At 42.2% G+C, this 27742-nt stretch overlaps 1 protein-coding gene across 4 annotated transcripts in view; it reads right to left on the bottom strand.

Annotated features, from left to right (window-relative positions):
- LOC140186682 (carboxypeptidase A1-like) overlaps positions 1-27742 on the bottom strand; it is a 64132-nt gene that overhangs the window by 20847 nt on the left and 15543 nt on the right. For all 4 annotated transcript variants that reach the window (XM_072241145.1, XM_072241147.1, XM_072241146.1 and 1 more), the window contains exons 3-9: positions 25713-25794; positions 22929-23063; positions 21470-21613; positions 17407-17508; positions 9975-10073; positions 9521-9631; positions 8084-8174 (exon numbers count right to left, since the gene is read on the bottom strand). In XM_072241145.1, coding sequence (XP_072097246.1) covers positions 8084-8174; positions 9521-9631; positions 9975-10073; positions 17407-17508; positions 21470-21613; positions 22929-23063; positions 25713-25794 — 764 coding nt within the window. The remainder of the gene's footprint in view (positions 1-8083; positions 8175-9520; positions 9632-9974; positions 10074-17406; positions 17509-21469; positions 21614-22928; positions 23064-25712; positions 25795-27742) is intronic.

Below are 27742 nucleotides of genomic sequence, written 5' to 3'. Positions count from 1 at the left end.
TTGATTGAACAGTTTAAAGGTTGCGTCCCTGATGGTATAAGGACATATTTGGATGAGGGAGAGGCAGCAACACTGTCAGAGTCTGCTAGATTAGTAGACGAGGATGCCTTGACCCAGAAGGTCAGGTTTGTTCTGAATAGGAGTTCTCAAAAGGGTAATACGGGTAATCCACTGGCTAAACTAGAAAGTAAGCCGGGGACTAGCAACAAAAGTAAGGAGGAAGGAAAGCAGTCGGGGAAAATTTCCCAGTTTCAGGTGTTACTTTTGTGGGAAACCTAGTCATGTGGCATCCAATTGTTTTGCTATGAAAAGGGAAAAAGGAAAAGAGGAAGAAAAAACCCCAAATGCCTGCGTTCAGAAGGTTAAAACACCTCTGAAGGAGGACAGGTCTCACTGAGTTCAAGAGGGACTCAAGAGATTTATTTCAAATGGGTTTGTATCTGTGGAGGGGTCAACTCCAGTTCCAGAGAGATACTGGAGCTCTTCAGTCACTGATATTAGAGTTTTTTGGAATTTGGTGCTGAGACGGAGACTGGTGAACTAAATATTATCAAAGTCGTTGGAAAGGGAACTGAGGCCGTGCCTTTGCATTAGACAATTTTGGAATGCAACTTGGTATCCAGACCAGGCAGAATAGGGGTACGATCTGAACTACCGATAGACAATGTTGATGTCTTACTCAGTAATGACTTTGCAGGTGGAGATGTTTACCCAGCAGTTCAGCTCACAAGCAAGCCTGCTGCTGAGGACCTGCCCATAGATGCTGATGTGTATCCTGCATGTGCAGTGACCCAAAGCATGTTCAGAAAGGCTGCTGATGCTAATGTTGATTTATCGGAGACTTTCCTACCATCCCTATACCAACAGGACTTAGAGGGTAGTAAGGCTGAAGAGAGCTAGGAGGAAGGGAAAGACTTGTCCTTATCAAGGAAGGAATTTGTAGAGGAACAGAATAAAGATCTTGAAATTATGGCTTTAAAAGAGACAGCTCTCTCTGAGGATGAAATTCAGAAAGAGTGGGATATTACCTTAAAGGTGGGGTGTTGATGAGGAAGTGGAGACCAGCCACTGTGCCTGCAAGAGAGGATTGGGCTATTGTGCATCAAGTGGTGGTCCCAAAGGTTTACAGGGCTGAAATTTTAAACCTGGCCCACAAGATGCCTTTAGGGGGAGACTTTGGAGTAAAGAAGACAGTGCACAGGATTATGAGGGAATTTTATTGGCCTAACATGAGGAAAGATATTGTCAATTACTGCAGAGGGTGTCATACGTGCCAGGTGGTGGGAAAACCTAACCAGGTCACCCCAAAGGCACCACTTCGGCCAATACCTGCTTTTGGTGAACCTCTTTCTAGGGTTATAATAGATTGTGTAGGCCCGTTGCCAAAGACTGCAGCTGGTTATCGGTACTTGGTAACAATTATGTGTGCTGCATCTAGGTTCCCTGAAGCTGTGCCTCTCAGAAACATCCAGGCCAAGACTGTGGTAAAGGCACTCAGCAAGTTTTTTGCAATGGTAGGTTTACCTAAAGAAATTCAATCTGACCAGGGTAGTAACTTTACTTCAAGAACATTCCAGCAAATAGTTTGAGCTGGGGGCTAAACAAATTGTGTCATCTGCCTACCACCCGGAGTCTCAAGGGGCTTTGGAGCGGTTTCATTCCACTTTAAAGACCATGATTAAAACCTTCTGTTATGAGAATGACAGGGACTGGGATGAAAGAATACACTTATTACTTTTTGCTGTGAGAGACACCATTCAAGAGTCCCTGGGGTTCACCCCGTTTGAGCTCATTTTTGGCCATAGGCCCAAAGAACCTCTGACCTTGCTCGGGGAGCAATGGTCTAACCCCAAAGTGTGTGTCAGCATGTTAGATTATGTTTTAAAATTCTGTGAAAGACTTAACAAAGCTTGTGACCTTGCCAAGAAGAATCTGCAAAATTCCCGAAGTAAAATGAAACAATGGTTTGATAAGAGAGCGAGGGAGCAGGTGTTTGAGGTTGGAAATAAAGTGCTGGTCCTGTTTCCTCTTGTGACCAACCCCATCCAAGCACAATTCCATGGACCATACCACCTAATTAAAAAAAATTGATTCTTTGAATTATGTTATCGAAACTCCTGACAGAAGGAAGGCGACCCAATTAGTACACGTAAATATGCTGAAGCCTTATCATGACTCTGAGAAGGTACCAATAAGTATGGTTATGAAAACAAGTGGGGCTGAGGAATTTGATAATGAGGGGCAAAATCATTTTACCAAACTGAATATTGTATCAACAAGACTTGAGAATTCCACTATTTTGAAAGACCTCACTGATAAGGTTTGTCATCTAGAGCCTGCACAGAGAGCAATTGCAGGAACTAATTAGCAAGCGTAAAGATTCATTTCCTGACATTCCAAGATGGTGCACAGGTGCAGTGCATGATGTCATTATAAATTCAACCCAGCCCATAAAACAACATCCTTGTAGAATGAACTTTGAGATAAAGAAATTAGCTACATGCTAGCAACCGGTATCATTAGGCAATCTACCTCAGACTGGGTGTCGCCCTGTATCCTTGTCCCAAAGCCGGATGGTAGCATGAGATTCTGTACTGACTACAGGAAAATAAATGCAATAACCAAGGCAGATGCTTATCCTATCCCAAGAGTAGATGACTGTATTGATAAAGTGGGAAAGGCTAAGTACCTCGCAAAAATTGATCTGTTAAAAGGATATTGGTGTGTTCCTTTGACCGACAGGGCCAGAGAAACCTCAGCGTTTGTCACACCTTCAGGGTTGTATGAATACAGTGTTTTACCCTTCGGGATGAAAAATGTTCCAGGGACATTTCAAAGAATGATCAATTCTGTGAATAGAGGTTTAGAAAACACAGGGGCTTATATCGATGAATTAGTGGTCTGGAATGACACATGGGAAGGGCATATTGCAGCGGTAGCAAAACTGTTTGACAGACTTCCCAAGGCCAGTCTTACTGTGAACCTCGCTAAAAGTGAGTTTGGCCATGCTACTATTAAATATCTGGGCTATGTGGTAGGCCAGGGCCAACTGGCTCCTGTAGAGGCCAAGGTTCAAGCTATTTGTGATGTTCCTGTTCTGATTGGCAAGAAAGCTTTGAGAAGGTTATTAGGAATGGTTGGATATTATTGTAAGTTTTGTAAGAACTTTGCTGACATCACTCCCCCTAACAAAACTCCTAGGGAAGAGTGAAAGATTTGTATGGAATGACTTTTGCCAGGAGGCATTTAAACGTCTGAAAATCATCCTGTGCTCAAAGCACCTGATTTTTTTCCAAGCCATTTTCTATAGCAACAGACGCTAGTGACGAAGCTGCTGGGGCAGTACTATTACAGAAGGGTGTGGATGACCTTGAGCATCCAGTAGCTTATTTCTCAAAGATACTTAATGTGCACCAGAAAAATCATTCAACTGTTGAAAAAGAATTACTAGCACTTATTCTGGCCTTGCAACATTTTGAGGTCTGTTTGTCCTGCCCAGAGACCCCTTGTGGTTTACATGGATCATAATCCGTTGCTGTTTCTAACTAAGACAAAGGATAAGAATAGAAGGTTATTAAACTGGAGTCTGATATTGCAAGAATGACTTAAAAAATCAAGCATGTGAAAGGTACTGACAATATTATAGCTGAGGTATCTTCATCCTGATAATAGAGAATATTCTCTCTTCTATGTTTATAAAAAATATTCGAGGATCAATTATATTATAATCGATCCCTGCTTCTTGCCTAGTATTAAAACTTGTGAATATACTGCTATTGCTATACCTGATCATGCACCTCTGAGCTTGTCTTTTGAATTTGATGATGTCATTCTTGCCTGCCCACCTTGGCGCATGTCTCAGACATTATTGCAAAACTGACTTTCAGTTTCATTGAAACCCAGATAAAAGGTTTTTTTCTTTTTAATGATATGGGGGTATGTCTAAATTAGTTATGGGATACATTTAAAGCATTTTTATGTGGTCAAATTATTCCTTATTCAGCTAAACTTAAAAAAAAACAGACTAAAGCAGAATTAGATAGAATTTCAAAACAAATTAAAGATTTAGATAATATTTATGCGATTTCCCCCAATACTGATTTATTTAAACAAAGGGTGGAACTTCAATCACAATATAACCTGTTATTAACTCATCCCATTGAAGGTTATTTGCTTAAATTAAAGAGCCAATTTTATATGTCTGGAGATATAAATAATAAACTGCTTGCATCTCAATTAAAAATGGCTGCAGCCAAAAGGCAAATCATGAAAATTTGTAGGAAAGATGGTACCTTAGCTCAGGAATATGAAGAAATTAATATTTTTCAAGATTTTTATGCTGAGCTATATAAATCTCAATGTCTGTTAGATTCCTCTAAAATGAATGCTTTTTTACGAAAGATTGTTTTTTCTAAAATCTCGGCTGAGGATCAAAAAACTCTCGATGCTCAAGTTACTGAAGCCGAAATTCATAAAGCTATTTTTTCAATGCAATCTGGTAAGTCCCTAGGACTTGGTGGTTATCCTGAAGAATTTTATAAAAGATTTGGGAAGTTGCTTTCTCCATATATGTTGGAAATGTTTCAGGATTCTTTTGTGAAAGGTGACTTACCCTCTACTTTTTATGAGGCATCTATTTCTTTAATTAAAAATGATAAAAATCCTACTGACTGTGCTTCATATAGACCTATTTCATTACGGAATGTCGACATTAAGATTTTGTCAAAGATAATGGCCAATCGGTTGGAGAATATTTTGGGTAAAATTATTTTTAAAGATCAAACAGGCTTTATAAAGGGTCGCTATTCTTTTTCAAATGTTCAGAGACTATTTAACATTATATATTCATCCTCTTCTGAAACTCCACAATGTGTTGTATCTTTGGATGCTGAAAAAGCGTTCGACCGAGCAGAATGGAAATATTTATTCAATGTTTTAGAGAAATTTGGCTTTGCTGTTAATTTTAATAATTGGATTAAAATGATATATAAAGCCCCTATTGCTACTGTTGTCACTAACAATCGTAGGTCTCCTTTTTTCAGCTTTCATGGGGGACAAGGCAAGGCTGTCCATTAAGTCCTTTGTTGTTTAATTTAATATTAGAACCCCTTGCTATTGCTCTTCGTGAAGTGAAAAATATCCATGGGATCTTTGTGAATGAGACCATGCATAAGGTCTCTCTTTATGCTGATGATTTATTGGTTTATAAATCTAACCCTGATGAATCCATTCCTGCCTTGCTAAAATTAATGAATTTAGAGGTTTTTCAGGATATAAATTTTAGTAAAAGTGAATTGTCTCCTTTAAATGATTCTACTCCTTTTAAAGTTTCAGACTCTTTTCGATATTTAGGTATTATAATTACTAAAAAAAAAGGATCTTTATAAAGCTAATTTTGTTCCCTTAGTAGACTCTATGAAGTACTTATTTAGTAGATGGAGTCCACCTACATTTTCACTTGTTGGTCATATTCATAATGATGATTTTACTGAAATTTTTATATTTATTTCAGAATATTCCTGTTTTTTTGACTAGGAAGTTTTTTGATCCGATTGATTCTATTATTTTATCTTTTATTTGGAATATTAAAAGACCAAGAATTAGAAAATGTCATTTAGAAAAATTGAAAAAGGATTGAGGTCTAGCTTTGCCTAATTTTAGAATGTATTATTGGGCTGTTAATGTGCGATATGTCTTTTTGGTTATACTGGGTTGATAAGAGTGATCGGCCACTTTGGGTAGACCTGGAACTGAAAGTTGTAAAACAGTTTTACTTAACCTCGTTATTGGGAGCTCCTTTACCTATGAAATTAGGTAAAGTTGTTAATTTAAACCTATATCCTGTGATTAAGTATTCTTTACAAATTTGGCTCCAGTTCTGCAATTTTTTTAATCTTAAAAATTTAAACTTTGTAGTTTAACTTACTGAAATTACTTTTTTAAGTCTTCTTTGAGTGATCCAAGTTTTTTACTTTGGAAAAATAAAGGTATTCTTTTTTGGATTTATTTAAAGAAGATAGATTGATGTCTTTTGAACAACTAATTGATAAATTTTCTCTTTCATACTCACACTTTCATACCTTCAAGTTAGACATTTTTTACAAAAATATTTAAGTAATTTTCCTTGCATATTGGAGGCTGACCTGTTAGATGTTATTATGAGTATGAATCATTTGATTAAGGGTTCTACTGGAAGAATTTATAATATTACAATGGGATAAGCATCCTTATCTAAGATTAAACAGGATTAGGAAAAGGAACTTAATTTGACTTTTATGACAGAGGATTGGATGCGGATATTGAAGTTGGTTAACTTTTCTTCAATTTGTGCTAGCCATTCATTGATTCAATTTAAAATTGTACATTGTTATCATTTGACAAAGGAGAGACTTTCTAAAATCTTTTCTAATGTTGATGGTCATTGTGATAGATGTAAAACTGAGATAGCTACACTGACACACATGTTTTGGTCTTGTTCTATATTGGAACAGTTCTGGAAGTTGGTTTTCTCAACAATTTCAAAAGCACTTAAAATTAATTTACAACCTAATAAGTTAACTGTGCTCTTTGGAATAGTTCCTCAAAATATTCATGGTATTTCTGTGTCTGACCAACATGTTATTGCATTTGTTACATTGATAGCTAGAGGGCCATTTTGTTGAAGTGGAAGGATACATCAGCTCCCACTTTGTCACAATGGTTCTCTCAAGTGAGGCTATGTCTTAGTTTGGAGAAAATTTAAAGTCGAACCTTTGAACCTTTATTTGATTTTGAGAGAAGATGGGGCTCATTTGCTCATTATTATCATTTGAGTTAATTGATATAATTTTTCCACGATCTAATTGTAAATTATCTTAGTATACTTCCTTGCTGGCGGTTTGATGTTTATTTTTATAAGCTTTTTGTGTGATGCATGGCTCTGGGATTGTACACCTAACGGGTTTTTTCTCTTTTCTGCATAGTAGGGTTTTTTTTTGTTATCACAATTTTTTTTTCAATCTTTAAGATAATTTTTTTGAGGCATTGTAAGTTTGTTACTTTGATGTATTCATGTTATTTTTCCTGTATATAACAATAAAAAGATTTAAAAGAAAGAAAAATCAAACATGTGAAAGATACCAACAATATTATAGCTGATTGTTTATCCAGATGTTAAGTTGGAAATTGTACACATTTTGCTCTGTCATCTGATGATTGTATATGTATTGTTTTCAACTCTGAACTTTCCAGTTAAACCAAAAATGTCACCTTCAATTTTTTTTCCGAAGGAAGGGGGTGCAATGGGGTCCTGAATTACCCCTATGAACTGCTTTTTTTTTAAACAGAGGTATTTAACACCAATATCTCATTTTTTAAGAGAGACAAAGACTGCTCAGTTTGTTTATACTTTCCCAAGGACACCCCTCTCGCCCCTTCCACACTTACTGATATATAATCATTGCTAACCTGTTTGATTTATCTACATTTATATTACTGTATTGCATAGTTACTAATAAATATTTAGTTAATAGCAATACCAGACTCCAAAGTGTTTTCCATCTCTGCTGGTTCTTTAACCTGTCACGGGGTACGTGACATTCCCTTATTTGACCAGAATAGTTTGATTCTATCAATTAAGAGAAACTACAACTGCCCTCATAAATTTATCTGCACTCTACTTTCGCTCTATAATGACACCCAAGTTGTAATTATAAATAAATCTATTTGCTGCAGATCTGTGCAAAGTATGGCTGCGACGTTGTCTTAGCAATCTTCTCAGTCTTCCTCCTTGCAATGCTTCATCTTGCCTCCAACAAGCTTCCGAATGGAATGAGACTAATCAGTATGATACATGTGAGTCTATCCAACTACATTGTCTCCACACTCAAGAGTAAAGGTCACCCAACAAGCTGCAATGCCCAACTGATGCTTGTGTGTGTGTTTGCCATCCGAGTCCCACCAAGCTGTTCAGCCGTTCTATCATTCAGTGATCAGCCTGTTCATCATACTGTGAACTGAAAGGAAACTCATTGGATTGACTTTTTTAATATAGCAGTCATGGAACATTATGCAAATAATATACCAAAATCAGAATATTTCCTACCTCCAAAGTTTGCATCAAAATTCCTGTTTGGATCAACTCCAAAACAATGTGTTCCAGGACTCTTCGACATGGTCTTCCGCCACATTCGATTCTGCAGTTACAAAATGTTGGGATTAGCTCACTCGGAACTTAACAGTAAATATCACAGGTTAAGGTGCAGAACATTCCATCAGTGAAATGATTAGTGTACCGTTTAAAGGTCAACAAACTTTCTGATTAAATGTCAATGTAGTATTTAACAATTAGCTTGCTGAGGTCTCTTGCTCTCGCTCTCGCTGTAAACTTAGTCAGCTCCATCATGGGCACTGGCCTCCACAGTATCCAGGACATCTTCAAGGAGCGACGCCCCAAAGGTGGCATCCGTCATTCAGGACCCCCATCACCCAGGTCATGCCTTGTTCTCATTGCTACCATCAAGAAGGAGGTACAGAAGTCTGAAGGCACACACTCAATGATTCAGGAACAGCTTCTTCCCCTCTTATATCCAATTTCTGAATGGACATCGTACCATGAACACTACCTTGTTACTTTTTAAAATTCCAATTTTTGCATTGCTTGCTTAAACTATTTAATATGTACTTACTGTAATTCATGTTTTTCCTATTATGTATTGCAATGTACTGTTGCCGCAGACAATAAATTCCATGACATATGCCGGTGATATTAAACCTGATTCTGATTCTAAAACTGAATTCAAACTCAGTCAAATTCTGTTCGGATATAAAGAGTAAATGGTAGGGATATTAGGTATGTTAATATAGGTGCAATTCCATAACTCTAAAAATGGCAACACAGGTGGATTGGGTAGTGGAGAGGTCATTTGGTATGTTTGCCTTCGTATTCCAAGGCATTGAGTATGAACATTGGGATGTCATATTGTAGCATGGGTGAGACCACACTTAAGAGTATTGTGTACTGTTTACTGATTGCCACGCGACAGGAAGGATAGGGCGATAATAGGAAGATTGCAGAAGAGATTCACCAGGATGTTGCTCAGAATGGAGGGCTGTATTTAGAAGAAGAAACTGGATAGACTGGGTTTATTCTCAGGAGGCTAAGAGATAACCATGTTGTGGTCACTCAAGTTTTGAGGGCATACATAGATAAGAAGAATCTTTTTTCCAAGGGCAGGTGAGTCTAGATCTAGAAGGCACAGGTTTAAGGTGAGAGGAAATCTAAAGGGTGAATTTTCCACACAGGGTGGTGGTTATATGGAACTAGCTACCAAAGAGGTGGTGAAGGCAGATACAATTATGGTGTTTAAGAGGCATTTGGACAGATACTTGGATAGGAAGAGCATAAAGGCATATGTCTCTAGTGTGGGTAAATGGGGTTAGTACAGGCATCACAGTCAGTATGGAAGACGTTGGCCACAGGGGCCCAATTCGTGCTGCACAACTCAATGAAATGGTACTGTCTCAATCTTTGTCTACATACCTTAGTTTGGCTATAAACGTAGCCATCAGGGTTTGCCATGATCACCATGAAGATATCTATTTTATTCAGCAGTGATGTAAAGGAAGTGTTGTTGCCATAGTCAGTGGTTATCTGGTGGCATAAAAGCAGCAAGTACACATTCAGATACCTGATGGTTCACACACAATGTCTGAGTTTGGTTCACTGAAAGGTTTAGTGAGTCTACCACTTTCTGTAGATCAAACTTCTTTCTGGGTTACAAGAAAATTCAGAGAATTAAAATAATGAAACACAAACAAAATGCTGGAGGAACCCAGCAGGTCAGGCACCATCAATGAAATGAACAGATGTTTCAGGTCTCAAGAATGGCCTCCTTCTTTGCTTTAAGCCATAGGGTTTTACTCACATTTACCAGTGGGAATGGGGGTAAGTTAAACGTCAAGCCATCATGACAAAATGAGCGAAATATTCTTACCTTCTTTGCCATCCATATTGCAACAGCAGGTGCTATCCACTCACGGCCATGAATACCACCATCAATCCACACGGCAGGATGCCCATGTCCTGTACTAAACTGTCCCAATGAGAAAAACAGAACAAGACTGAATAATGTGTAAGTGCAACCGGAGAAAGGGACAATGGTTCAGTACAGGGAAATCACTGAAAATACCAAGTAAAAACAATTCCAACTGTAACATCAGAACAGCCTTTACTCTTTACTCTTGTTGTAGGAGTGACCTCTCTCTCTCCCTCAATGGAGAAAGAGTGAGCCTGTCTGAGACAGTGCCGTGCTGGGTTATAGGCTGTCGTTTCTGATGGACTCTAGATCAAGGCTTTTTGTGGGGGGGGGGGGGGAGGCTTTTGATATTGCTTGCCTGGTGGGAGGTCAGTGCTTCTGCTGGTGTGAGTGGGAGGGGGGGATGTGGAGGGTCAATGCTTCTGCTGCTACTTGTGTGAACGAAGGGGGAGGAGGGGCTTCAGAGTTCTGATGTTTCTATCATTCATTCTATGGGGTTTCTTGTTTTATAGATGTCTGAGAAGAGTAAGAATTTCAGGTTGTATACTGTATACATTCTCTGATATTCAATTGAACCAATTGAACAAGACTTTAGTTCTCATTCTGCAATTGTTCCATCAGACTTTGGGAACTTGTATCTCTGAGATGAACAGTTTATGAAAACTATGGCAAACTGAAAGTACCAGAAACTTCCAATCTAGTTGGGTGCTTTTTGGCTTTTTTCTCAGCAGCTGGCAATCAGCGTGGGGCCAATAAAAAGAAAGGAGGTGTAAGTGGTGTGGCCATTGTTGGAGTGGGGCATTGTTACATTGCTCAGGCTTTGGCTCAACAGGTTTAGGTGAGAACAGGTTTCTGCAAGCAGAGGCAAAAGCATAAAGTAAGTAAATAAGTAAGAAAGTTCCTAGTAAGTTTTTTTCCTGTGAGTACATAGTTAGCGCACTGAGAATGGTTCTGGAGGTGGCGGTATATTCCTTATGTGAGATGCGGGAAATTGGAAGACCTCCGGTCTCCCTGATAACTACATCTTCACAGTGAGCATCCAGCTGCAGCTCCTTAGAGATTGTGTCAAGGAAATGGAACTGCAGCTCGATGACTTCTGGCTCATACAGGAGAATGGGGAGCTGATAGGTAGGAGCTACAGGCAGGTTCCTGGGTGACTGTCAGGACAGGGAAAGGGAATAGGTAGCCAGTGTGGAGTACCCCTGTGCCCATTCCCCTTTGCATACCACTTTGGATACTGTCGGGGGGTGGGGGGGGGGGAAATGACCTCGCAGGCGTAAGCCACACAGGCACTGAGTCTAGACCTGTGGCTCACAAGGGAAGGAGGGAGAAAAGGAGTGGAGTAGTGATAGGGGATTCCATAATTAGTGGAGCAGACAGCAGGTTATGTGGATGTGAACGAGACTCCCAGATGGTATGTTGCCCTCCAGGTACCGGGCCAGGGATGGCTCGGATCGGGTCCACAACATTTTTTTTCGGCGTGTGCTTGTGTGCATCCAAGTCTGTGTGTCTGCGTGTCCGTGATGATGGACTTTTCATGGCTTTTTACAAGGTGCGGAGTGAGAGAGAGAGAGCCCCACACAGACATTTTCGCAGTATTTTTCCTTTTTATTTTACGAGGTCGAGTTGTGATCTCGACACTCAACCTGACACGGATGGAAAGCGTACTCGGGAGCGGTTTCGAGTGGTTTCAAACCCAGGAACCTCCACTCCCGGGTCCGGTGCTGATGCCGTTGTGCCACCAGCCGGCCCAGGTCCACAGCAATCGAAAGGGGGAGGGTGAAAGTACCAATGACATAGGTAGGAAGAGGGAGGAGATCCTGAAGAGAGAATTTAGGGAGGTAGGCAGAAAGCTGCAAAGCGGGACTGTATGTGCCACATGCCAGTGACAGCAAGAACAGAATAATTCGGCAGAGGAATACACGGCTGAAGAATTGGTGCAGGGGACGTGGTTTCAGATTTCTGGATCATTGGGATCTCTTCTGGGGAAGGTATGGCCTGTACAAAAAGGATGGGTTACACCTGAACCCGAAGGGGACCAATATCTTTGCTAGCAGGTTTGCTATAGCTGTTATGAATGAGGGTTTAAACTAATTTGGCAAGGGGATGGCAACTGGAATGATGGGGCAGTAGGTGTACAACTGGATGCAGTGTGTGGTGAGAACGTGAGGAAGGACATGCAGATGATAGATCACAATTGCAGTTGCTGGGATGAGTTGAAGTGTAACATGGGGTCAAAAGCAAAAAAGAAGCGATGAATACAGGACTGAAAGTGTTTGTGTTTGAACGCACACAGTGTATGAAATAAGATAAATGTTCTTGTCGTGCAGTTAGAGATTGGCAGGTATGATATGGCCATCTCTGAGTCATGGCTGAAAGAAGATCATAGTTGGGAGCTCAACATTCAAGGATACACATTGTAGTGAAAGGACAGGCAGGTAGGCAGAGGGGGTGGGGTGGGACTATTAGTCAAAAAATGAAATCAAATCCTTAGAAAGAGGTGACATAGGATCAGAAGGTGTAGAATCCTTGTAGGTAGAGTTAAAATGTTGAAAGGGTAAAAATAGCCTAATAGGAGTTATATACAGGCCTCTGAACAGCAGCCAGGATGTGGGATACAAATTACAACAGGAAATAGAAAAGGCATGTAAAAAAGGGCAATGTTGTGATAATCATTGGGGATTTCAATATGCAGGTAGATTGGGAAAATCAGGTTGGTGCTGGATCCCAAAAGAGGGAATTTGTAGAATGCCTATAAGATGACTTCTTAGTGCCGCCTATGGTTTAGCCCACTATGGAACTGGCAATTCTAGATTGGGTGTTATGTAATGACCAAGATTTGATTAGGAAGCTTAAGTTAAAGGAACTCTTCGGAGGCAGTAATCATAATACAGAATTCACCCTGAAGTTTGACATGAAGAAGCTAAAATTAGATGTAAAATTAGATGCAGATGACACAAAGCTGGGTGACAGTATGAAATATGAGGAGGATGTTATGAGAATGCAGGGTAACTTGGACAGGTCGGGTGAGTGGGCAGATACAATTTAATGTGGATAAATGTGAGGTTATCCACTTTGGTGGCAAGAACAGGAAGGCAGATTACTCTCTGAATGGTTTCAAGTTAGGAAAAGGGGAAGTACAACGAGATCTGGGTGTCCTTGTTCATCAGTCACTGAAAGTAAGCATACAGGTACAGCAGGCAGTGAAGAAAGCTAATGCCATGTTGGCCTTCATAACAAGGGGAATTGAGTATAGGAGCAAAGAGGTCCTTCTGCAGTTTTACAAGGCCCTGGTGAGACCCCACCTGGAGTATTGTGTGCAGTTTTGGTCTCCAAATTTGAGGAAGGACATTCTTGCTATGGGGGAAGTGCAGCTTAGGTTCACTGGGTTAATTCCAGGGATGGTGGGAATGTCATATGTTGAAAGATTGGAGCGACTGGGCTTGTATACACTGGAATTTACAAGGATAAGAGGGGATCTGATTGAAACATATAAGATTATTAAGGGATTGGGCACGCTAGAGGCAGGAAACATGTTTCTGATGTTGGGGAGTTTAGAACCAGAGGCCACAGTTTAAGAATAAGGGGTAGACCATTTAGAATGGAGTTGAGGAAAAATTTTTTCACACAGAGGGTTGTGGATCTGTGGAATGCTCTGCCTCAGAAGGCAGTGGAGGCCAATTCTCTGGATTCTTTCAAGGAAGTGTTAGATAGAGCTCTTAAAGATAGCAGAGTGAAGGGATATGGTGAGGAGGCAGGAACAGGGTACTGATTGTGGATGATCAACCATGATCACAGTGAATAGCAGTGCTGGCTCAAAGGGCTGAATGGCCTACTCTTGCACCTATTGTCTATTGTAACAGTATTATGGCAGAGTAAAGTGAATTGCAGAAGCATGAGAGAGGAGGTGACCAAGGTTCATTGGAAGGGAAGACTAGCTGTGTCATGGTCCGGTCTGTGAAGTCAGCATTCCGGTTCACGGTCTGGTCCGTGGACTCAGTTCTCCGGGTCTTCTAGCTGTCCCTTGTTTTGATTGAGTTAATCATAGGCACCTGATTCCCATCTTGGGGCTTGGAATATAAGTAGCCTTGGGGTTGAGTGTGGGTGGCTGGTTTGCCTTATCAAGATCCCCTGTGAGCAACCTGCCAGTGGAAGGCTAGAGTAGCCACTTGTCATCTTTAGGTTGTGTTGGAGAGCCATCTCTTCATGGAGCCTTGCTGTCAGTAGTTGGAGCTGTCTTTGCAGTATGGATTTGGCTGTTTCCTAGGCCAGCTGAGTGGCTGTCAGCTACTCTGAGCTAGGTAGGGATCTGGCTGTTTCTGTAGCCAGCTGAGGTTGCTGGCTGAACTGTGACTCGGAACTTCCCTGATGCTCTGTGGGGGTGATCTGTCTTGTCCTTGCCTCTGTTACCCAACAGGTGGACCTGTCCCACCTTGCTGTGGAGATAAAGTTGAGTCCTGGCTTGTCTATGGATAAGTCCTGGCTCTATGTCTATGTACTGTCCAGTCTTGTGTTAGTGTTGAGTTAGAGATGAGTCCTGGCTTTTTGAAGGATAAGTCCTGGCTCTCTGTTGATGTACAGTTCCCAGTCTGTCTCTGAGCTCCAGCCTCCAAGTTATCAGCCTCTGCGTTCCAAAACCCTAGCTTGCAGCCTGCAGCCAAGCTCAAGGCTCAAGGCCCAAGACCCCAGCCTCCTGTCCTGTAGTTGTGTCATGTCCTTGCCTGGTTCTGAGGCCCGAGCCTGAGGCAAGACCCAAGTTCTGGGTCCTTGTCTGGTCTCTGGCTTGAGGTCCAAGCCCAAGTCTGCTTTCTGGTCCCTGCTCCTTGTCTGCATCCTGTCACGTCCCTACTCTAGTCAAGTCCTGTTCCTTGTACTTCAGTGTCTGTGTCTTGCATTTGGGTCCACCCTCGCTCCCAATGCCCTTCATTGTGACAAGCAGGGATAATGGCAGAGCAGCAATGGCTGTTGTTTCTGGGGGAATTTCAGAAGGCACAGTAAAGATGCATCGCAAAGATGTATATGTATTCTAAAGGGAGGATGAGGCAACTATGGCTGACCAAAGAAGTCAAAGACAGCTTAAAAGCAAAAGAGAGGGAATATAATATAGCAAAAATTAGTGGGAAATTAGAGGACTGGGAAGATTTAAAAAAACAAGGTTATAAAGAGAAAAGATGAAATATGAAGGTAAGCTAGTCAATAACAAGAGGATACAAAAAGAATTTTTCAGATATATAAGGAGTAAAAGAGGGAAGAGAATGTATCAGACTGCTGGAAAATGATGATGGAGAGGTAGTAAAGGGGGACAAAGAAACTTAAGAACTTTGTGTCAGGCTTCGCTGTGGAAGACACTAGCAGAATGCCAGAAATGTGACCGTGTCAGTGGGAAGACATGAGAGTCATTGCTATTTCTGAGGAGAAGGTGCTTGGGAAGTTGAAAAGACTGAAGGTAGATAAGTCATCTGGACCAGATGGACTGCACCCCAGGGTTCCAAAGTAAGTAGCTGAAGAGATTGTGGAGGCATTAGTAATGATGTTTCAAGAATCACTAGCTCCTGGAATGGCCTTAAAGGATTGGGAAAAAGTCCTGATGAAGGGTTCTGGCCTGAAATGTCAACCAACCTTTTCCATGGATGCTGCCCGACCTGCTGAGTTCCTCCAGCGTATTGTGAGTGTTGCTTTGACCCCAGCATCTGCAGATTATTTTGTGTAAATGTCATTGCACTCTTTAAGAAGGGAGGAAGGCATAAGAAAGAAAATTATAGGCCAATTAACCTGACTTCAGTGGTTGGAAAGATGTTGGAGTCTATTATTAAGGATAAAGTTTTGGGGTACTTGGAGGCACATGATAAAATAGGCCAAAAATCAGTATTGGTTTTCTAAAGGGAAAATCTTGCCTGACAAATCTGTTGGAATTCTTTGAAGAAATAACAGGCAGGACAGGAGTGTCAGTGAATGTTGTTTATTTGGATTTTCAGAATGCCTTTGACAAGGTGCTATACATGAGGCTGCTAAACAAAATAAGTGTCCATGGTATTACAGGAAAGGTACTAGCATGGATAGAGGATTGGCTGATTGGCAGGAAGCAAAAAAATGGGAATAAAAGGGGCTGTTTCTGATTGGCTGCCTGACTAGTGGTGTGTCACAGGAGCCGGTGCTGGGACTGCTTATTTTCATGTTGTATGTAGTGATTTGGATGATGGAATTGATAGCTTTGTGGCCAAGATTGTGGACAATACGAAGATAGGTGCAGGGGCAGGTAGAAGTCTATCTGCAGAAGGAATTAGACAGATTGGAAGAATGGGCAAAGAAGCGGCAGATGGAATTTAGTGTAGGGAAGTGCATGGTCATGCACTTCAGCAGAAGGAATAAAAGTATGGACTATATTGTAAATGGAGAGAAAATTCAAAAAATCAGAGGTGCAGAGGGACTTGGGAATCTGTAATGGTTAATTTGCAGGTTGTGTCGACAGTAGCCATCATTTCAAGAGGACTAGACTACAAAAGCAAGAACATAATGATGAAGCTTTATAAAGCACTGGACAAACCACACGAGGTAATATGAACAGTTTTGGGCCCCTTGTCTAATGGATGTTCTGGCATTGAAGAGAGTTCAGAAGAGGTTTGCGAGAATGATCCCAGGAATGGAAAAAAGGTTGGTATATGTATGAGGAGCGTTTGACAGCTCAGAGCCTGTACTCACTGGAGTTTAGAAGAATGAGGAGGGACCTCATTTTGAAAAAAACTTATCAAATATTGAAAAGTCTGGATAGAGTGGATGTGAAGCGAATATTTCTGTAGTGGGGGAGTCTAGAACCTTGAGGGCACAGCCTCAAAATAGAGGAACATCCATTTAGAACAGTGATGAGGAAGAATTTCTTCAGCCAGAGGGCTGTGAATCTGTGAAATTCATTGCCAAAGGCAACTTTGGAGGTTAAGTAATTAGGTTTTATTAAAGCAAACATTGATAGGTTCTTGATTAGTAAGTGTCAACGAGTGCAGGGAGAAGCAGGAGAATGGGGTTGAGAGGGAAAATAAATCAGCTGTGATGCAATGAAAGTGATTGGGTAGGCAAGAGAATGATAGGGGGAAGCAAGATGGTGACTAATAGTAATGAAGGAGACAGGGAATAGGGAAGACAAGAGCAAGGACAACTTCCCCTGTATTACCAGTGTTCTTCCAACCACACTCCAAACTCAGGAGGTAAACTTACTAAGATGAGATTTTCCAGTTCCCACCTCAGGCACAACTGATCACTGTTGAGATGTGACTGACAACAGATGGATTAGATATTGAGTCCAACAGACCATTTCAACAGATTGGACATCCTTTAGTTTATCATTGGGGAACTGTTCCCACCAGGGTATATTAAAAGTTTCTATCTCTTCACCAACCTTCAGGACATAAATTGCCCGACCTTGGGAACTTCTACCAATTCTCATTCTTCTGACCAGTTGAGGGTTTTCAGCAGCAATATTCTTTATCCACCTGTAAATCTGTGAATGAAGCAAGAGGGAGGTGTAAATCACACCCTTATTACACTGTAGTGCAGCACCATGTGCCAATAAAGGTTGGCAGAGTGAGTTGAGCCCTCTGCCAATTGTTAACACTTCACAGAGTTCCATAATAAATGGAGACTTTGAATGGCAGTTTCCTGTCTTCACTTTCATTTGGCTTTAACAATTGATTTATTTTTATTTTATTAATTTATTTAGAGACATGACACGTAACAGGCCCTTCCTGCACAACAACCCATCTAGTTAACCTTAGCTTAATCAAAGGGAAATTTACAATAACTAATTAACTTACCAACTGGTATGTCTTTGGACTGTGGGAGGAAACTAGAGCACCCAGGTGAAACTCTCAGGGTCACAGGGAGATATTCACTTCTTTGACAATTCTCCAAGGGCCAATCTTAGTATTCACTTTAATCCCAAGCAGAGCTTCTGATCCCATATTGATCATCAAATCAAATCAAGTTTAATTATCATTGAAACCGTACATAGACACAGCTGAATGAGACAGTGTTCATCTGGGGCCAAGGTGCTACACATTCAAAATAGCAAGCAAACTTCAAAATAACCAGCAAAGAAGCATACTCACTCAAAATTTAAAAAAAACATATATAGTCTGAGACCCTGAGCGATAATTTCTGGCAATCGATGCATGGACTCCCGGCAGTGCACATCCACATGCAATCCGGCCTGTCATTCCACTGCTTGAAGATGGGAGGGCAGCACTGACTGGAAAGGCCAGGCCCTAGCCGAGCGCGGACACCATGCTGTAGTGCTTCCGCATCTCTCAACTGGTCTGCAGCACCAGATAAGCCTAAGGTTTGAGGCCTAGTTCTCTCTACAGCCAAGGCTACATAGATCCCAGGTTCTCTGTCCCTTCAGCAGACAAGGGTAACAGGCCTGCGGCAACTTACATTATCACTGTCCACCACAGCCTTACAATCTCCCAATTGCAAGACAATTTCCCATGGTTATACTGCACCAACATCAATGCTTCCGAGGAGCAGGCAACAATACGGTCAGCAAACTTGCTTCTCCAACATCCTGGCGGGCTCCTCCGATATCCCAACCATCTCCTCTCCCGATAGCCCGACAAGCTGATTCTCCAAATCCCAGCCGGCCCCTTTGACTCCTCAGCCAGCTCCTTCTCCCAATCCCAGCCGGCCCCTTCAATACCTCAGCCAGTTCCTATTCCAAATCCCAGCCGGCCCCTTTGACTCCTCAGCCAGTTCCTTCTCCAAATCCCAGCCGGCCCTTTTGACTCCTCAGCTAGTTCCTGCTCCAAATCCCAGCCGGCCCCTTCAATACCACAGCCAGTTCCTTCTCCAAATCCCAGCCGGCCCCTTCAATACCACAGCCAGTTCCTGCTCCAAATCCCAGCCGGCCCCTTCAATACCTCAGCCAGTTCCTTCTCCAAATCCCAGCCGGCCCCTTTGACACCTCAGCCAGTTCCTTCTCCCAATCCCAGCCGGCCCCTTCAATACCACAGCCAGTTCCCGCTCCAAATCCCAGCCGGCCCCTTTGACTCCTCAGCCAGTTCCTTCTCCAAATCCCAGCCGGCCCCTTTGACACCTCAGCCAGTTCCTGCTCCAAATCCCAGTCGGCCCCTTCAATATCACAGCCAGTTCCTTCTCCAAATCCCAGCCAGCCCCTTTGACACCTCAGCCAGCTCCTTCTCCAAATCCCAGTCGGCCCCTTTGACACCTCAGCCAGTTCCTCTCCAAATCACAGCCGGCCCCTTTGACACCTCAGCTAGTTCCTCTCCAAATCCCAGCCGGCCCCTTTGACACCTCAGCCAGTTCCTTCTCCCAATCCCAGCCGGCCCCTTTGACACCTCAGCCAGTTCCTTCTCCAAATCCCAGCCGGCCCCTTTGACACCTCAGCCAGTTCCTTCTCCTAATCCCAGTCAGCCCCTTCAATACCACAGCCAGTTCCTGCTCCAAATCCCAGCCAGCCACTTTGACACCTCAGCGACTTCCTTCTCCAAATCCCAGCCAGCCCCTTTGACACCTCAGCCAGCTCCTCTGCTGACACCAGTCCAGCTACTACATCAACGCGCAGCTCACTGATGGAGTAGCCCTGCAGTGCCTGAAGTTCTTTAAGTAGAATTGTTTTTGGATCGTAAAAAAATAATCTTGCAAAGAAAGAAGCACCTTTGGTTGGCCCCCAAGAGACTGTTGCATTTGTATGTGCCACCATCTTTCTGGAAATTACCAGAATATCACCAAGGTTACTATATTGCTTGCAGTTTTTGAGACATCCTCCATGTTGGCTGTCCCCATGTCAGCTCATCTGTCTTTGTTACCTTCAGACACAATGATCCAATGTTTTCCTGAACAGACTACCAACGACCATGCTGTGTAAGTTATGCTGAACACATCCCAACTCATACCAAGTCCCTTTCACCACCTCCCTGTATCTGGTGATGTACGTTTGTGTAACGTTCTCAATGGGGCTCGTACACCAACTTGGCTGGTTAGCTAACTCAGGGGTGAGAAGGCCACCTTTCATACACAATATCGTCTAGGCTCGGTATGGTTTGGGATTCAACCAAACAGGAAAGTTAGGATATTCCAATCAAGGAACACAGATTGTGGCAAACGTTGTGTAAGTACTGCCCATATACTGGTAGCCCAGAAATGATAGATTGTACACCAGCATAAAATTATTAAAAAATACATTTAGTAAATTTTCAACTTTAACAAACAGTTGTAGGAAAATAAAAGGGTCCATTAAAATTAAACCAGCCCAATGTGCACAGAACGTTGGAGCTCATACTGGAGTAGTCAGGGATGTATCACTTTTTCATGCCTGGACCCACGGTCTGCGTGAAAGCACTTGCCACATTCCAGACTTCCCTCGAAGACCATCTTGAAAGATCTGGCTCTCTCAGAACTATTGGCCCTTTCTCCTTGGAGCCAGTCATCTGAACAAAGCACTTCCTGCAAAGGGGACCCTCCCTCCAATGGCATTCCGTGGCATCTTCCCTTGTGCCGCACTACAAAGCTCCTGCTAAAAGACCCCAAACAAGCCTACTATCCTTCAAAAAAAACTCTTCCCCACAGCTCTCTCTCACATCCCACAATCTGGTCGGCTGACACAGCATTCCTAAGTTGGACAACATGGCTCCTCATCTTTAGCTGAAGCCAAAATACTCTTACCAGCAGGTCACACTGCTTTTACAGAAAACTGCTAAAATAGAATACCTCACAAACCTTAACCAAGGCATTACATTTGTTAACAACCCTGTGTTCAAATCCCTCTCTGGCCTCTTTCTGATCTGCCCAACAGCTCCTAAGGTCGTCTTCCTTTTCGCCTGATCATTTCTAATCTCCCCGAAATTCTCAGCTTAAATCTCTTCAGCATTCTCTTTTCTCCTCTTCAAAGCCTTCTTAAAATTACTTCCCTCATGGTTCAGCACCCAAACACTGTAGTATAATGCTACAGTGAACTTGTGTGACCCTTTACTGTGTGATGTCACATTGGCATTGAACTTGTAAACTGTATTTTGTACAATTAGCAGCATGAAATGGCCTAGGCGATAACAGGAGCCTCCCTGACAGCAGACCTGCCAGCACTGAAAACTCCTCTGATCCATCCAACAATCTCTTTGACTCCCCCCTGTTAGGCAGGAGGTACCACAGCATCAGGGCAGGAACTGTAAGGATGGGGAACAGCTTCGTGCCCCGGGCGTTAAGACCATTTAACTCCCTGCGACCACCCGGGTCTTATCACATATGAACAGCCAGCAGCTTCTTTACTTGTTAACATTTCCTATATGCAATGAATTATTTGTTAGTTTATTTGTGGTAATATTATCTTATCTGTTATGTGTGTGAGTTATATGATCTGTATTGTCCACCTTGGTCTGGGGGAAAATTGTTTCGTTTGGCGGTTTACAGGTGTAAGGTTGAATGACAATTCACTCGAGCTAATACCTCACCTCTTTCAGCGGATGATAGGACCGATAGTTAAAGGTGTAGGTGCCATTCTGTCTCGGGTGATAGGACCGATAGTTAAAGGTGTAGGTGCCATTCTGTCTCAGCTCAGAAATCAATCCGCCTATGCACTCTTCGTCCACCAGTGACTGAAAAATAAAGTTGGAAAACATCAGGCTGGGGAAAGATCAACTTAATATGAATGCCACATCTGGGAAGTTCCTATTCACTTGACAAATTGCTTGCCCAGTTGCTGATGTAGTAAATCACGGAACATTCTGGATCAACTGCATTTTGGCACCCAGCAGAGAGATCTTTGGATGAGGTTGAGGGTGGAATGATGCCCAGGCCACTGTAGTCTGATCACTCGAGTGGGTACAATGTTCTTCCAAGGGGTTATTCCCTTCATGAAGAATGCCAGTGTGTGACTTTGTTTAACGTGGGAATGCACAGGCAGCCACCACACGGTCCTTTACAGATCAGGGTCAGGGTACATGGCATGGAATGCAAGATGACTGCTCTCCTCTGCCTCCATTGCCATTGTCATCATCTTCCACCTGCTCCGCCACTGAGATCTTGATTGGATCACTCTTTGTCTAGAACTTTCCTCTTGACCTTATCACCATGGGTGACCCTACCAGGAGGTAAGGTCCAGACAGCATCGCTCTCAGGATCTCAGAACCTCCCAAGCCTCTCCACCACCATCCTCTGAGAAGAACTAGAGCACTGAGGACCAGGAGGTTAATGATCTTCCTCCAACTAGAAACAGTCTCTTCCTGATCTCACTGGTGGGAGAGTCTTGAAGAAGGAATCATAACTACAAGATGAGGGAATATCAATTATCTTAATTTCTTCTCACAGGAGATAGCGAAGCTCTGGAATTCTCTGCCTTGACAGCCAGTGGAAGCTGGATCGTTAGATGTATTTAAAGTGGAGGTGGATAAGTATTTGATGGATCAAGGAATGGAGGGGTAAAGAGGAACAACACAAAAGCAGAGCTTAGACCAGCCATGACCATTATCGACGGCAAGGCAGGCTCGAACGGCCTGATGGCCTACTCCTGCTTCTATCGTTGTGTCCTTGTATGCATCCTTTAAAAATCTTATCCCTAATTTAGAGTGCCATTATTAAATATCCCTTAAACCTCCATGCTCTAAGGAAATTGATCCTAACTTTAGCACACCAAACTTGCTTGCAGGGCTCTGAATTAGGTCTCACCAAAGGTAAACAGTTATACATTGACCTCAGTGAAAACAGTTATAATAAGTTAAAGCTGTTGTTACATGTTGCATTATTCTGTCTGTTGACCAAGTAGCCTAGGCATGTAGTGTTGAACTTTACAGATTAATTCAATCCAGAATTTAGTTATTGTCGTAAGATTAGAACCTGTTAAAGAACTCTACATAACAGTTCACTTTCTGCACCCAATCTCTGACAACTAGCACCGATCTATTTCCAGATTACCTGTAAATTCTTGATCATGACAGAATATGCAATATCATTAGACCTCAGAAATATTTTGATTGCGTTAACGTGTTTTGCAGGAATCCGTAGGTCAACGGGGAGGGAGCTTCTCACGGGCTCTTTCCAGAAATCAAGCTGTAAAGAAGGTGGAAAGGGAGGTTTAGAGTTGTTAATCATATGCAATTTAGCAAAAAGATGCTTGACAAGGCACTTTTCACAGTTAAGAGTCATAAAGCATAGATCCTGCACCACAGTGATAATCCCATTTCCTTTTCTGTCACATTCACAAAAACTCCCCCTCAGGTGGTTATAGATTTAGGTCCCACTTCAGAGTCTTGAACACATAATATTCAAAATATTCTGTAGAAATGTGAATATTCTGGAAATTTACCTGCTAAACCCGGGAACCGTGAGCACATTCAGAGGAACGGCAGGGAGGGAGAAGGGTAACTAAAAGGCCATTTACAATTTTTAAGTTAATTGAATTAATATACATGCATTTAATAAAATTTAAAAATGAAATACTGAAAATATGTACTTAATTATATAGTTCTAGTATTTTATGTCTTTTAATTTTTTAAGAGTATTTAATTTTCCAGATTTAGAATATTCAAGATCTTTGGAAAAGAAAATTCAAAATCAGCTCTTTGACAGCTGATTCAATTGGAGGCCTGGATCCTTTCAGGGGGGACTTACAGGGGGATGGTTGCACTGTGGGACCTACTCAAGGTAAGTGGGTTTAATTGGTTAACAAGGAGCAAGCCCAGATGGCATACTACTAAGTATACTCACTACACAGCAGGACTGCATTTCCAAAAGTCTCATTCTCAAAGTAGACACAAAACCTCCCTGACTTCTCCAGTGTATGTAAAAGATTCTCCCATGATATCAGGAACTGTCCTGGGACCTGCACATAAGTGCAATTACAAAGAAAGCATAGCAGCACCTCTACTTCCCTAGATGTTTGTGAAGATTTGGCCTAAAATGTTGACCAACTTCTAAAGATGTGGGGTGGAGAGTAGATTGACCAGCTGCATCACAGCCTGATATGGAAACACCAATGCTCTTGAATGGAAAATCCTACAAAAAGTTGTGGATACGGCCCAGTCCATCACGGGTAAAGCCCTTCCCACTGTTGAGCACATCTACATGAAGCATTGTCACAGGAAAGCAGCATCCATCATCAGGGACCCCCACCACCCATATCATGCTCTCTTTTCACGCTGCCACCAGGAAGAACTTACAAGAACCTCAGGACTCTCACCACCAGTTTCAGGAACAGTTTCAACCATTAGGCTTTTGAACCAAAAGGGATAACATCACTCAACTTCACTTGCTCCATCTTTGAAATGTTCCCACAACCTATGGACTCAATTTCAAGGACTCTTCATCTCAGGTATTTGACATTTATTGCTTATTTGTTTATTATTTCTTTCTTTTTGTATTTGCACACTAGCTGAATGCCCAAGTTGGTGCAGTCTTTCATTGATTCTGTTGTGGTTATTATTTTATGGATTTATTGAGTATGCCCACAAGAAAATGAATCTCAGGGTTGTATATGCTGATATATATGTACTTTGATAATAAATTTACTTTGAACTTTACAGCAGTGGTGCGGTACTAGCCGGAGTGTACCAGAGCACGTCCGGCACATCTTTAAGAAAAAAGCCAAAATAAACAAGCTAATTTAATTAGGTGCCACCCAGGGTGATTTGAATATCTGAGAAACTGCTGATCTCTTGGGATTTTTATGCACAACAGACTCCGGAGTTTACAAAGAATGGTGCCAAAAAGGAAAAAAACATCCAGCGAGTGGCTGTTCTTTCTTTCTTTTTTTTTTGGCGTGTGCGTGTGTGGATGCGCGTCTGCGTGCATCCATGCGTGTGCGATGTTGGTGGGACGATGTCTTTTTCATGGCTTTTACAAGGTACAGAGCGAGGGAGAGACTGTGTGGCGCGCCACTCCTCACACAGACATTTTGCAGTATTTTTCCCTTTTATTTTACGAGGTCGAGTTGCGATCTCGACACTCAACTATGTTCTATGTTCAACCCAGCACGGATGGAAAGCGTACTCGGGAACAGCCCCGACTGGATTCGAACCCAGGAGCCTTCGTTCTGGAGTCCAGCATTGATGTCATTGTGCCGCCAGATGGCTCGCGAGTGGCTGTTCTGTGAGTGAAAACATCTTGTTAAGTGCACTCGCTGGATGTTTTTTTTGCTTTTGGCACCATTCTTTGTAAACTCCAGAGTGTGCTGTGCATAAAAATCCCAGCAGATCAGCAGTTTCTCAGATACTCAAATCACTCTGGCGGCACCTAATTAACCCAAGTATGAGTTGTTGGAACAAAGAAGACTGGGCAAAACAAAGACCTACAGATGCAAGGATCACTCCTACAGCTGTGGATTGCGATTACAGATTAGCATGGTAGCGTAGCCAATAGCATAACACCATTACAGTGCTAGCGGTCTGGATTTAATCCCGTCGGTGGCTGTAAGAAGTTTATATGTTCTCCCCGTGACCGTGTGGGTTTCCATTGGATGCTGAGGTTTTCTCCCAGAATCAAAAGACATATGGGTTAGGGTTAGTAATTTGTGAGCATGCTTTGTTGGCACTAGAAGCATAGTGACACCTGCAGGCTGCCCCCAACACCATTCTCGGACTGTGTTGGTTGTTGACGCATTTCACTGTATCATTTGATATTTTGATGTGCATGTGACAAATAAAGCTAAACTTTAAAAGTCACAATTGTTGACACGAAAACCACACTAAAAGGATCAATTACCTTTAGATTCTCCAACTGTTCGAGGGACTTCACCAGATTAAACTGCTTCTGACTGTTGACACTGATCCGGAGCACCTGGTCACTGAGAGGCATGGTTTTAGTTAAGGAGAATTGAATAATACCAAAAAGAGTGAGAAAATTCTGTAAGTCCATCAAACCTGCTCAATTTATAAAATGGAGGTCTTGTCCCTTAACTTTGCAATTTCTGTGGATAAGCAAATTACTTGAGCTCAAAGAAGGTAATTTCAAAATGACCCCTGGAAACGTCATTCCAGTGACTGAATGGCTACTGACTAGAACAGGTTCCACAAAACAGTAGGTAGCAAATGTGGAAGCAACTTGTACTTATTCTGCATTATAGATAGATTCCTGTCAGTGAATACAACAGTGGTTCAAGATGGGCTACTATTACCCTCTCAGGGCAGCTAAGAATCAGCAATCAATGCCAATTCATTGGCTTTCTCTGATGCCTGAAGCTACTTAGGAGGAACTGCAGTTCACAATGCCTTGTAATCTCTCCTTATCCTCTGTAACTAAAAGTTTTCTTATCAACAAGTAAAGATGACATTTAACCAAATGCTGCCTAAGGCTACGTCCACATTAGACCAGACAAATCCGTAACCAAAGCTTTTCTCTTTGTTTTAAACTTCCACCCACACTGAATTGGTGTTTTCTTCCCCCGAAAATGGAGATTTTCAGAAACACTCTCCAGAGTGAATAAATCTGACAACGCCTAATATCCAGTGTAGTGTGTACGGGATAACCGGCTATTTTTAAAACCACTGTCATGACATGCCGGAACAAATGTTGGCAGCAGCGCAGCATTTCATTGTTTGCTTGAACGCAACCTTCAACACCACAATAGTATCTGACAAAAGATGTGTAACAGCCTGATGTAACATTGTATGGAAATACAAGATAACACTGATGCAGACATGTTTTATACATTTAACAAGGTGCTATATTAATGTATTGCTTGTGCAAACATTCAATAGATGCAATTGTCACTCTTGCCCAGTAACTCATTTTATTGCACATGTTAAATACAGCAACATGATACAAAGGCATGGTAAAAGTAAAGGCAAACAAATGAGGTAACAGCAAACACCACACATAAAAGTTGCTGGTGAACACAGCAGGCCAGGCAGCATCTCTAGGAAGTGGTACAGTCGAAGTTTCGGGCCGAGACCCTTCGTCAGGACTAACTGAAAAAAGAGCTAGTAAGAGATTTGAAAGTCCCTTACTTTCAAACGTCGAAACATCGACTGTACCTCTTCCTAGAGATGCTGCTTGGTCTGCTGCGTTCACCAGCAACTTTTATGTGTGTTGCTTGAAATTCCAGCATCTGCAGATTTCCTCGTGTTTACGAGGTAACAGCAAATTTCACTTTTGCCCAGTAACAAGCCTTATTGCATTTAGTTGTAGCTGTCGTCCCTTTCATCGGTGAAGAGACTATGGCTGTAGGAAATGTTTCTGGACAAACATGCACCAAGTCTTTTGTCTGGCAATTTCCTTTTAAGTTTTTCTAGTCTGTAACTGGACAAACACGCACCAAGTATACTGCTTCCTCTTCGCTTGTCTTCTGTGTGTCCTGCGCATGCCCAGTAGGAGGAGATTCACCCAAATATCCGTTTTAATGTGGACAGAGATATTTTCAAGAACACCTAGTGTGGACGCCTGTCATTTTTATGCAAAACCGGCATTTTCAAAATTAAAAAAAAAACAACAGGAATTCTGCAGATGCTGGAAATTCAAGCAACACACATCAAAGTTGCTGGTGAACGCAGCAGGCCAAGCGCATCTGTAGGAAGAGGTGCAGTCGACGTTTCAGGCCGAGACCCTTCGTCAGGACTAACTGAAGGAAGAGTGAGTAAGAGATTTGAAAGTTGGAGGGGGAGATCCAAAATGATAGGAGAAGACAGGAGGGAGATGGATAGAGCCAAGAGCTGGACAGGTGATAGGCAAAAGGGGATACGAGAGGGTCATGGGACAGGAGGTCTGGGAAGAAAGACAAGGGGGGGGGACCCAGA

This window comes from Mobula birostris, chromosome 23 (assembly GCF_030028105.1).
Source record: "Mobula birostris isolate sMobBir1 chromosome 23, sMobBir1.hap1, whole genome shotgun sequence".
Lineage (NCBI taxonomy): Eukaryota > Metazoa > Chordata > Chondrichthyes > Myliobatiformes > Myliobatidae > Mobula > Mobula birostris.
The sequence above is the reverse complement of the archived record's forward strand: the minus strand, read 5'-3'. Positions and strand labels throughout refer to the sequence as shown.